The sequence below is a fragment of the Palaemon carinicauda genome, chromosome 6 (assembly GCF_036898095.1).
Source record: "Palaemon carinicauda isolate YSFRI2023 chromosome 6, ASM3689809v2, whole genome shotgun sequence".
NCBI classification, from domain to species: Eukaryota; Metazoa; Arthropoda; class Malacostraca; order Decapoda; family Palaemonidae; genus Palaemon; species Palaemon carinicauda.
The window spans coordinates 87654122-87667182 of NC_090730.1; the positions used below are offsets into that span (position 1 = coordinate 87654122).

At 40.3% G+C, this 13061-nt stretch overlaps 1 protein-coding gene across 1 annotated transcript in view; it reads right to left on the bottom strand.

Annotated features, from left to right (window-relative positions):
• The window catches only part of LOC137643134 (carboxypeptidase D-like), a 194005-nt gene that overhangs the window by 131548 nt on the left and 49396 nt on the right, over nt 1–13061 (bottom strand). Inside the window, exon 3 of the mRNA XM_068375984.1 lies at nt 3869–4098. Within this exon, the coding sequence (XP_068232085.1) occupies nt 3869–4098 (230 nt within the window). The remainder of the gene's footprint in view (nt 1–3868; nt 4099–13061) is intronic.

The following is a 13061-nucleotide window of genomic DNA, read 5'->3' on the forward strand; positions in this document are numbered from 1 at the left end:
TTATAACAGAAGAAATACTGCATTTTCTTGTAGGGAACAATGTTTTTAGTTTATTGAGTTACATTTACTAATTACCCCGTAACTATGAAAGTATGAGGAATTTTGACAAAATATTTTGTATATGCCTTCTCCATTGCTCAGTGAATGTTTTCAGGATTTTGTGTTTTTCTTCCTATACCCCCCATATATTGGCATACTGGCTGGGCCACTTAAAGAACATAATACCTTTCCCATGTTACAGGTAGGTGGATTTTCCTCAACTGGATGGCAGGTCTTTAAAAAACTTCTGATAAACAGAAATCTCCTTCAAAGAAGAAATATCTACTCCCTTTAGTCTAAAGACATGGCTTAAGGCTGAGCGATAGCCTTTTACCGCTGAAATGGAGCAGAGTTTCTCCAAGCAGAGGTACTACAATAAGTCCGCAATTAGAGGTACAGAGGCTCCAAGTGGAGAAATACCCCTTCCACGAGACCAACCATAAGATGGCCCACATGGCCTGGTTGACAGCGGCCGAGGATTTGGGGAGGTATCCGACAATGCCAGACAAGTGGTCAGTCCAGGAAGTCACCTGCATTGTCGCCATGGCTGTGACTTCATTGCTCGATGGCTCTGGCACTGAGAAACTGGAACCATCATTAACCGTTCCAAAGAGCAGCCTGGAGTCAGCATTCTGCTGCTGTAAAAAGAAGAGGAGGAGGTGGATAAGCCACTTGAGTACGATAGTACAGTACTAACATTGTTGAGGGAAAGCCGAATGGATCAAACGGGAGGATCTCCCAGCCCTAAGCAACTCATTGGACCCAGGGACCTGGGGCTCTACCTTGGTGAAGGTCTCCTTGGACAAAATCAGCCAAGGAAATTCAAGTTTGGGTATAACAGTGCTGGGGGATGCAGTACATCATCTTCGAGGCAGTCTACTTTCTGAATGCAGCGAAGTTCTTTGAGGAAAATGGAGTCTTTCTCCCACTCTTCTGCCTTCAAAGTACCCGGGACTACTGGGTGAGGAAGGTCTCCTTCAGAACCTTCTAAATCCAACTCTTGAGTCTTCCTGGCCAATAAGAAGGTCCAGCAGAAGCTTCTTGCTCCAGAATCATCAGTACTTGCAGGTTGGAAAGTCTTGGCTCTTGAGAGTGGTCTTGGTGTTCTTCCTCTCTTTCCTATATGTACTTGCCGTGGAGGAAGGAAGAATGCTAGTCAATGTCCTTGGGTCTACTGGTGCCCTGTTGTCGAGAGGGTGGCTGATGGGTCGAGGATCGGTATTCCTCTTCTATGGGTTCTAACCTGAGTGTCTCCTCTTGGGGAGGGGGGGGGGGGGGGGGTTTGACCATTACCACCCTTGTAGCTCCTTTAAAAGTTGACTTTGATACGAACCATGCTGGGCAAAGAGAGGAGAGAAATGGGATTCTCCCTCCTTGGAGACCACAACCTTGCTTGGGAGAGTGGTAGCAATTCTTACTCTGCAGGTGAAGGTATCTGTGGAGAGGACTTACCTGACAAATGCCTTGTAGAAGTACGCAGATGCTTATTCCTGGAAAGAGCGGGCTGAGCCTCTGACAGGTGTCTGGAGTGCCTTGTAGGCACAGGTTCCAATTTGCTCAAAATGTGGCCTTGGAAGATCATTAGAAGTAGGATTAGAGAGGGCTCTCTTACCTAGACTTACCTCAACTGGAGAAGAGTGCCTGCGGTGAACATATGTAGAGCGTTCCTGACGAACTGTAGAAAAATGCCTTGTAGTAGCACATAGTCGCTGAAGATGACAAGTTTCGTGTCTAGCACAAACTGGTGAATAAAGAAAATCTTCTTTGAAGCAATCGGACAAGCGATGTTGATGTTGCCTAGGATCATGAGGCGATGCAGCAATGTTCTCTAACGAGGAAAGGTCGTAGGATTACTTGAGCACTGAGTGTGATGGAGGCTAGCGCACATTGCCTTCTAACGAGGCACAAACAAGGAAGGGAGCATCCAGGAAAGAGGCTTGCAGGAACACCTCTGACAGAAAAGGATCGACAAGAGAAAGTCTGGTAATCAGTGGCATGATGAGGCAATGGTGAGCATCTTAGAATGCCTCTAGGAGGGGATTGGTCATGACGGGCTTAATGAGGGGAGATGGAGCTCCCTGGGGGAAGACCGTCTAGCAGTGCAAGAAGGCAATGATCTATGCCTAAGAGAGGCAGGATCAGGCAAAGCACTGGATAGACCATGCAAGGGGCATGAGGCAGGAACTTGGACTGCAAGCAAAGACACAGGTGAAGCTTGCCTGGAAGTGGATCTGGAACTTTGAGGTGAAGGTCTTAGACGAGACAGATGATATAGTGAGGTGCTCGCTGAGGAAGCACGTCGCAGGCGGAAGAGTCTGAAGTTTTTAGAGAGGGTTGCCTGGGTGGAAAGTCATCCTTGGAGGATGAGAGAGATCTCCTCTGAAGGGCAGGTTCAACATCCTCCTCCAGAAAGGAAGGATTATGCCTGGCAAGCATGCTCCGAAGAGCTATGTTCAGAATGTGAGCTCCAAGAAGGGTAACGGTAGTCCATTCGCTGAAGCAGTGATGAGTCCAAAGAAGGGAAGGATAAAGGAACAGGAGAGGCAGGATCAAGCACATCCTCTGCAGGCACCAGAGCAATGACTGAAGGTTCCTAGGCAGGAACTGATAGGGCAATGACCTCTAACGGGTGTATGGAAACCAGAAACTGCTGCAGCTTATCCTCCGAAGGGGAACCTTGGACACCTAAGGAGGGCCACAGCATATACAGAGCGTCAGACCTCTGAAAAGACGAGGGCTCCCCCTCAGGAGGTGGTCCCACCATTATGCTATGGGAAACAGACAGACCTCCCTGCCCCAAGGCTTGCCCCGAGATTAAATGGCCACCACTCTTACTCCATTGGCCCACAAACGAAGCCAAAGGAGAGTAAAGGAGAGTACTGTCATGCGAAAGAATAGTACTGGGGATAGAAGTCAACTGGGTCTTCAACTTTGAGGATGACTCCAAAAATGAAAAAACCCTCTTAAGACTTCTTCTTGCTCCTCCTGCCATAGTTCTCATACTGAGAGGATGGCCACTCTCGATAATAATCAGACGGGGAAACTTGGGAACAAGTATGCCCTCAGCACTGAAAACACAACAGATGAGAATCAACTTTAAGGGCACTCATGAAAGTACCACAGGTCTTTGATGGCACTCTTGGACATTTCCATGTAACGGAAGGCATCCTTGAAGAAACAATCACTCAAGCAAACACCCTTGAATGAAGAAAATGTAAGAATCAGTAAAATTCTGCCAAAAAAGTTCCTGGCAGAGAGAGGTGTACTCTGACTGACGGCTGAGTTCTAAGAGAATTTTCTGTGAATCAGCAGGGGCAGTTACCTCCCCACTACCGCTTGGTAATTACTTGTCGGTTGTTACACATTGTTATAATTTTAACTGCCGTGTTCCAAATTCGCTGTTTTCTATTCTCCTTCAGAAAAGGACAGTAGTTTATATTCGTGTAGGAACAAATGTGATTCAGGTGGTGCTAATATTACTTAACTACAATGTACTTTTATGGTTTATGGCTTGATGAGTTATAAATATTTGGGCTTGGTTCAAGCATTCTTCTGACCTTAATAGTTTTTCTGGGCAAGCAGTTTTTTCATTCTTTTTATTGAGGAACTTTGTATGTCATCACCGATTTTGATGGAACGCTAAAAGACATCTTATTATCCTAAAGATATACAGTAGTTACTAACGCTGACCTTTTGAAAAATATTTTTCAATTCATTGAATTACCTCAGAGACATACAAACATTCTAAAGCACAAAAAAGTAAGAACAACATGACACTGCATTCTAGTTATCAACAAACAAAAAACTTCTGAAGCAACAATTTACTTACCGAGAATCATCAAATGGGTAACTGGCTACGACAGATCCACCATGAAGATTTCCAGAAAGAACAAATGGATTGTTGACAATCCAACTCATTACAGCTAAAGTCTCTGGCTGACGATCCTTATACATTTCCTTCTCAGAGGGGGACTCCCACTGAGATGGGAAGTCTCGATTTAGGTCAACAGCATTTGCATTTGACCTGGAACGTCCACTCCAGTCATTACAAGAGCCTTCCTATATAAGAAAAAGATTTACAGCATATAAATTGGTTAATAAAAAAAAAAAAAACCTGATACATGAGCTTCAATCACTTCAGATACTATTGCTGGTAGCATAAAAAATTCTTGATACAGTTGCCCATAATCATGAAATCCTACAGCTCCACAAAGTAGTAAAATAGTAAAAAAATCCTTACATACAATAAGTCTTTCAAAGATGACAAAGACTTATTAACATGACATATTTGAAAATAATTTGTATTTTTCCCAACTATACAAACTTTGAGCTTTATACTATGGATATATTTCTTCGGCGAGGCTGAAACTAGCAACATAACATTTTAGAGAGGTATAATGACCAACCGGTAATTAGCATGGGTAGACCAGCCACCCGGCTCATATACATACCGGTGAAATTTATCACTTTTGATTGCAGACAGGACCTACAGCGGGATAGGTGAAGGCAGGCCAGTATGAGTAAAGAGCTCAAGGTTTGTATAGTTAGGTAAATACAATTACTTTCAAATTTGTCCTTTGTTCCACCTAATACAAACATTTCACTCTTTACTATGGAGATTCACCCTAAGGCAGATGAAAGTCCTTACCAACTAGCTGGTAACATGACCCAGGATGTGACTCTGTGCTTCACACAAGCTTAATAGAGGCACCCTGGCACCTCGCTAACTCTCGCACATAACACAAGGAATATAGTTTCTACCTGCAGATGGGGGAGGCCAGATTGCAGAGTTCCACTGGTGCTGTGCCCCAAGAGAGGGGAAGATGAAGGAAGAGACCAGTCACTCTACCATTCATCCTAGACTAATCCAGGTTGATGTCTACCCTTGAACAACTGCTACTTGTCTTGTAAGGGAGCTGAGGTATCTAAAACCACATGTTGTGCAGCCACCACAGGATCTTGGGAGAAGGCATTCAGATTCCTGTATTCCTGTGAATTACATCTACCAAGTAGCGGGCTGTGAAGTTTGTCTGGCGCTTCCAAACACCCGCTTGAATATCTGCGCCACAGAGTAGTTCTTTTTAAATGCTAGAAATGTAATTATGCCCCTATTATCATGAGCTCTGGGTCTACGATCTTAAGGAGGAGTCTAGATTCAAGGCCCAATCTATGACCTGTCGAATCCAAAAGTAGATCGTACTTTTGGTGACCCTCCTCTTGACCCTGCCCGTGCTCACGAAAAGCTTGTTTACATGCGAGCGATGTTTTTATAGTACATAGTAACCACTAACCTGGGACAAAGGATAAAGTACAGAGAGAGTCAATACGGAGGAACAGCAACCCTCGGGTCCGCAACAGCCGGAGTCTAGTCTGTCTTGGCAACGGACTCAGAAACGAGGTTGAGTGTTACCTGACCTTCATTCCCGGGTTTGGATATGTCATAGAAGAGACCACGTCCTTCGTTAGCTTTCATAGCAGAGGCCAAAGTGAGAAGGAAAAACAAATGTCTTAAGAGTCAATTCATGATCTGAGGACTGGCTAGAGATATGATGTGGTCTAATTTCCGATTGGGGACCAGTAAGCTCGACACCGCATGAGGAGAGAGAGTTCCATCGAGGAAATGTTGACTCCATTCAAATGAAAAATGAGAATAAAACCCTAGCAGTATTTTGTCATGGTCGAGGTACAGCAAGCTTCGCTGTCCTGGGGAAAGAGATATCGAGAGGTGAGAGGCTTCTTTCCACGACCTCAATCTTACCGAATCGACCACTTCGCCTGATAGGAGGCGAACGACAACCAACGAGTGTTATCTCGCCATCCTTTTCATTATTGTTTGCAAAAAAAAGCCTCTCTGAGAGAAAAGATGCTGAACACCCTCCAGTTGAGAAGTCATAGACACACCTGATTATGGTGAATTTCTGAGTGAAGATGTATGAGCAGTTTAAAAAGGGAGAGAACAGTTCTCTCAATATCTCTACAGGCAGGAATAGAGGGTCTGGGTGCTATTCTGCTCGCTGCCACTGCGGAGCTACCAGGGTCATTGACTGATCTATCGATGCCCATCTTAAGAATGAGTCTCCTCCTCATCAGACAAAAGAGGGGTAATATGCATACGCGTCCCTTGGATGTCGGAGGGACTCTAATATAGGTGCCTAGTTACCCCATACTGGTTAACAGTATTCCAAAAATTTCATGGTATGAGACATCCTACACCAACATCTTGTCTGCCTGCTCAGATTGACAGCTAGGAAGTTTTCCTTGCCTGCACTGAATAGGGTTGCAGAGGGAAATCAAGTTGTCTCACATCCAACTTCATCTTCTAACAGTTAGGCAGAAAGTAGTTGTGCAAAGAATATCTTTATCTAGGTGTTCTATGCTGTGCAAAGAATACCCTTGTCTGGTTATTCTACCACCATATTGCTTTGATAAACACACTACAGTGTGGCAAGAAGGGAGTTATTAGAACAGATCAAGAGACAGCAACACTGCACTGAAATCCAGGAAAAATTGTGTGGCATTGCCTATAGGTGTTGGAACATAGTATCTGCCAAGAGCATCAAATATGGATAAGGAACGAGAGGGTCTATTCCCCTGAGGAGGTTGGTAATCTTACCTCCCAACTCAGGAAATTCTTTCACTCTGATCATATCGGACTCATATGTCTGCAGAATCTCTACTAATACCGAAAGGTTTACAGCTACCACGAGAGGACACTAAAACTATGACTTTTGCTGGGAGTTAGAAAACTTGGAATTTCAGGTGCCCCAGTAAGCAAGCTTTGAGTAAGGGCCATGCTGCTTTCCTGATTCCTTATTTTTCCTGATTGGACAGAGCAACATTGTCTCTTACTAAATATGCCAGTTCTCGTGGAGGTTGCAAGGATGAATTTTAGCAGTTTTATCCAGAATGCGGCAAAACCCAAAAGATTGACTCAGTGTCAGAGAACCATCGCCTCTGAGTCTGCTAGAATCAACCTCTTACATGAGGGATGAGGAGGGCAGATGCATTGGCATTAACCTTGGTTGCAACTAGAGAAACATTCTTGTGACCACTTGAGTGGTTGAGCATAGGCCAAAGTCTCGCACCCTATACTGACAAATTATTTCTCAAAGGATAACTTTGGGTACATTCTTGGCAGATAAACTCCAGTGATAATTAGCGGTCAAAATCACCAAATGTCAAGCCAACGTAAGAGAGAAAAGCAGCAGGACCTGTCACCTTGCACGAAGGATTAGGACCGTTCAAGGATTGGACCCTAGGGTCTCTCATTTATCCCCTACATCTGTGGCATCCTCTCCTGGCAAGACAGGTGAGAGGGATGCCCTTCCTAGTGGGAGTGATCCTGACTTCGTCTTTCCCTTAGCGCAGGGGGTGCCGTTGACTTTACTTCTTTGAACGCGGTCCCGGCATACTAAAGCTCCTATCGTGATTCGATGAATTGGGAGTCAGCTTATACACACAACCCTTTCAGGTGAAAGAGAGTCTTACCTTACGACTCCATCGGAAACTGGGCAGGCGACCTAGTATTCCCTGAAACTCAGTAGGATAGCAAGCATCGCATGGGTATTATATCTGTTAAAAGCCCTGAAGGGTAGGTTGGTTCAATTGAGAGAAACAAGGATCACATGACTCTCAAGCTAAAGGCCAACTAGCATTCAAGTGCCCGTGGGCACCGAGAGGTTGCTCAACAACGAACATTTTAAGTCAATTGCTGTCGATCCTGCAATCAGTTGCAAGCAACAGACTCTGTATAGTGATGATGAAACCTTGTCCTCAAACTGCCATTGCTAAGATGGGATATAATCATGTGTGTCCACCCACGGACTGGTAAGCACCGGAAAAACCAGTTATCTCTTAGCGGATAATGGCATTACAGTACAGCGAACCTCCTAAGCTGATCGATGTCAAGCAAACAATCGGTCGCAAGAAACTTCTTCCGAAAGAGTAGCTTGAGACAAATCTTCAATCACATTTGTCAGGCAGGCAGTTATGTGCTTGCTTAAGTCAGGCTAATGACCAATAAACAAAAACAGAAAATTACCTCCAAGAAGGAATCCCCTGTGATGGGTACCCTGGGGCAGGCCAAAAATCCAAAAGCAGTCTCAATGGTTAGTTGCGTTCGAGCTCAATTGGAGAACCTCGATAAATTATCGTAAATGAGACCTCTTTCTCCCTGATGACAGATATCCCTCAGAAAAAGAGGCGAATGCATCTCAGATCTTCGCTCCTGATCAATAAAATTGAAATAAGTTCCAATCGTTCCCTCTCAAGGAAATACTGTAGACTTGCTATACAAAGTTTCGGAGTCTAAGTACCTTTGATACTTAAGACATACGATCTACAAATATTAGGGAGGACCTGATGGGGATGAAGAGGAGCCCCCTTGACAGCATTCTACCTATATCTGGGGTTTACAGGAAGGTAGGAGTTCAGGAATAACCTGCCTTTCCCAAAGGAATACAACCATCAACTGAGAGAGAGTGTTAATGAAACGATTTTCCCATTTATTTAGTTCCTGGCATCAAATAACTGAAATGGAGTGTCCTTTGTGAACGAAGAAACATCAGCAGGTTCTGACTGATGGTAAGTAGCCCTTGCTACTCCTCACGGGTGTGAATGTGCCCACGAGAATATCACATGCAACTGGTGAAGCAAACAGCCTTAGTTGACAGTAGTAACTTGCTCGCCCTCAAGCAGGTATCAAATTGCAACTTCCCTGACTCAGGTAAGTGCTCGTACATGAGCTTAAGCATCGTGAACACGTTTCTGTATGCGCACGGCTCCCCGAGTTAGCTCATGCAGTCACTTGCGGAATAATGTGTGACAAAGCGCAACACCATTGCTCAAAAGGAATAGATCGTTCCATAACATTGTAAACACAATAAATTTAATACAATTTTTATTTTTCCTAGCTATATAAACCTGAGTCATTTATGAGTTACTGCTAGTCGTGTATTCTACGACTGGCCAATCAAAGAAAACTGGTTTGATTGCACCATGCTTCGTTGCTAGGCAACCATAGTGCATTTGCATGTTGCAAGAGAACATTTGCTTGCATCCCCTCCTCACAACACTCACCTGGTAAAGGTGGGATCTTTCATAAATTACCCAGGTTTGTATAGCCAGGAAAAATACAAATTGTATTAAATTTGTAGTTTATTCCTATGCGGATGAAAAATTCTGAGTCATTTATAAGGGAGTCATCCTTAGGAGGGAAGGAAGTCTCCGTGAAGTTAAGAGGTATACCCTTCCTCTCTGATAAGATATAATTACTATAAGTAATAGCAAGAGATCTAAATGAATCATTAGTAAACACTGTAGCAGGATTATAAAGAGGCAAGGCCATACGTTCGATTCTTAGAATAAAATTCTTTGCCAGGGGTTAAGGGGACCGTCCGCCATGGTGTTTTGACATACCAGCTTTCAGAAATCGAAAATCGTTTATTGCTTCTATGTATGCATAAACATATCGTACATGCTCTCCAGAAGTTCCAGCCAATTATTTTTAAAAATAATGAAGATACTGTATAGCGGTCTTTAAATGATGATGTCATCCTTGCTGTGTCGTCTGCATGACTGAGTTTGACAATCGTTTTTGTGCATTTATTTTTGCATATATATAGCTATTTTTCACTTATGTTTTGAAATCTTGTACGTTTAGCAGAAATGGAAGGCATTGGTAGAGGGTAGGTGAACGAAATCTACTCCTACGAGAACAGCAGCCACAGTTTCCAAAGACATATAGAAGTTACTATGCATGTGTTAGTTTACTTGCAGTTCGTATATACAATGCGTTTTCACAACGTTCTCGGGAACTTTATAGCAAGGCCAATGTTACCCAAGATCATAGAAAGAACAAAGTCAATTATTTTTAAAAACGATGAAGATATAGCAGTCTTTAAATGATGACGTCATTCTTACTGTGTCGTCTGCATGACTGAGTTTGACAGAATCGTCTTTGTGTGTTTATTTTTGCATATACTGAATATAGCGATTTTTCCACTTATGTTTTGAAATCTTGTACGTCTGGCAGAAATGGAAGGCATTGGTAGAGGGTAGGTGAACAAAATCTACGTCCTACGAGAACAGCAGCCAGAGTTTCCAAAGACATATAGAAGTTATAATGCATGTGTTAGTTTACTTGCAGTTCGTATGTACATTGTGTTTTTACAATGTCCTCGGGAACTTTATAGCAAGGCCAGTGTTACCTACGGTCATAGAAAGAGCAAAAAGTCAGCAGAAAACAAGATAAAAGAACCAAGAAGACAGGGAAATATGAATAAGAGTACAAAACTGAAACATGCTAACTAAAAGACTAGCAACAATAGACATCGCTGACAACTCATGACATCCTTACGCCATACGTAATAGTAAACTTAGGGTTTAAATACCTTGTTTAGGGTGAGTTTATGTAGGAACAAACAATAAAAGTTATCCTAATAATGTTATCTTGATTTCTTTGAGAAAGTTAGCGAAAATTTGTTGCAAATCTTTGGGAGCTCATAACTCACAAACATACTTATTTACACTTAGGTACATTTTTCTCACTTATTCATTGTTCGATTTTAGAGAAAAAGATATCATTGACAAGAGGAATAAAAATTCCACAATTTCAACATGTCATCAATAGTAACTATTGATGACATATTGGAATTTTTATCTGAAACCTTAGATAATAGACAATTGAATCTACCTTTCTCCAAAAACCCTTTAATAGAATTAATTAAACTATGTATAAAAGATTGTAAATTTGAAATCAATGGGAGATTTTATGCACAAACATTTGGTATGGCTATGGGAAACCCTTTATCCCCAGTATTGAGTAATCTATATATGGAATTTTTTGAAAGTAGAATCTTAAATAACATCATACCTAATAATGTAAAATGGTTTCGTTATATTGACGACATAATATGTGCGTGGCCAGGAAATGAAAATTTAGATAACTTTTTTCTTAGATTGAATAGTTTGGTACCATCAATAAATTGCACTATGGAGCTGGAGAATAATTGTACCCTACCTTTTTTTGACTGTCGCATACATAGATGTAACAATAGACTCAAGTTTAGTGTATACAGAAAGCCAACGAATATCTCAGCATATGTCCATTACTACTCAAACCAAGGCAACAAAGTTAAGAAATCTGTATTTACTTCTATGTTTTTAAGAGCATTGCAAGTCTGCAGCCCTGAATATATTGATGATGAAATAAATGAGATTAGAGCAATAGGTAAAAAACTGAAGTACCCTGAACTGTGTTAGATGATGCACTAAGAACAGCAAAAAAGACTTTTTGGTAATGATAACAGAAAAAACTACAACACACAAAATTTACTTGTACTGCCTTATTGTAATTCTTTTAAAGAAATTCCTCAACTGTTGAAAAAAAAAATTCAATGTAAATGTAGCATTTAAGAGTAACAATACAATAAGAACAGCCTTAATAAAGAATTCTCCTGACATTACCAAGGGATGTGTATATCGTATTCCATGCAATGCTTGTGAAAAATTCTATATTGGTCAAACTGGTAAAGCCCTAGAAAAGAGAATTGAACAACATAAGAAAAGTGACAGATATGCCCAAGCTGATGATGCACTCTTTGCTCACGTTAGAGATAAAAATCACACGATTAATTGGTCAGGTGCAGGGAAATTGGTTCATTCAAATAACTTAGTGGAAAGAAACATCATAGAGTCCAGTTTCATAAAAGAAACCTTTGAAAACAACTTGAATATTGGACATAGAATGTATAAACTCGACACCTTTATATGTAAAGAGATTTGTAAGCTATGTATATAAAAAAAACTTTAACCACTTAATGTAGAACTGAATGTATTGTGAATTATTAACGTCACTGTGAAATTAATATTTAGACCTAAGCTACCATTCATTAAAGGGTACAATTATTTTATATAGTATGCATAAGTACATTGGCACTATATAGTGTTATGCTAGATATAAATATTGATATATACATGATTATATGTTTATGGTAATAATGATGTATGTATATAAATGTATATATATATATATATATATATATATATATATATATATATATATATATATATATATATATGTATGTATGTGTATATATGTATATGTATGTATATACAGTATATATTTATGTGTATGTATGTGTATATATAATTATGTGTATATATGTATGTATATGTATGTATGTGTATATGTATGTATGTATGTATATATATATATATATATATATATATATATATATATATATATATATATGTATGTGTATGTGTGTATATGTATGTATATGAGTATATGTATGTATGTGTATGCATGTATATGTATATATATGTATATGTATATGTATATGTGTATGTTTGTATATGCATATATATGTATGTATATGTAAGTGTGTATGTGTATATGTGTATATGTATGTATATGTATGTATGTGTGTATATATATGTATATATATGTATATGTATACATGTTAATCATGTGTAAAAAAGAATTTATATGTAAGTCTATGTATGTGTCTGTATATGTATACTAGTATGTGTACACGAATGTATATGTCTATGTATGTATTATGCATGCTTGTGTATGAATGCCTGTCTGTGTATACGTATGTATCTCTTTTTTTATATATTTATATATAGATATGTTTTACATATACAAATAGTTTTGCTTATGTATTTATATAGATAAGGCTACCGTGTTTTCATATAAATAAACTGTACTGAAAGTAAAAAACAAGAATTTACCCGCCACCAGAAATGACCCTTTTTGGCAGGTGTCTAATGAGGTTGGATCTCCGCCCAGTTAACACCTGACCTCATCAGCCCAGGTAGCTGGTAAGGGAGTGTCATTGTTCTCTAATTCTCTATATGTATGTTCATACGTTTACTTTCCCTATAAAATGTAAAGAAACCTCTCTCAATAAATCAGTCCTCTGAAGAAGTATCACGAAACTAGTCAGGACTTAATCGTATATTTCGTATTTTCATTTTCCCTGTGGTTCTTCTGCATATATATATATATATATATA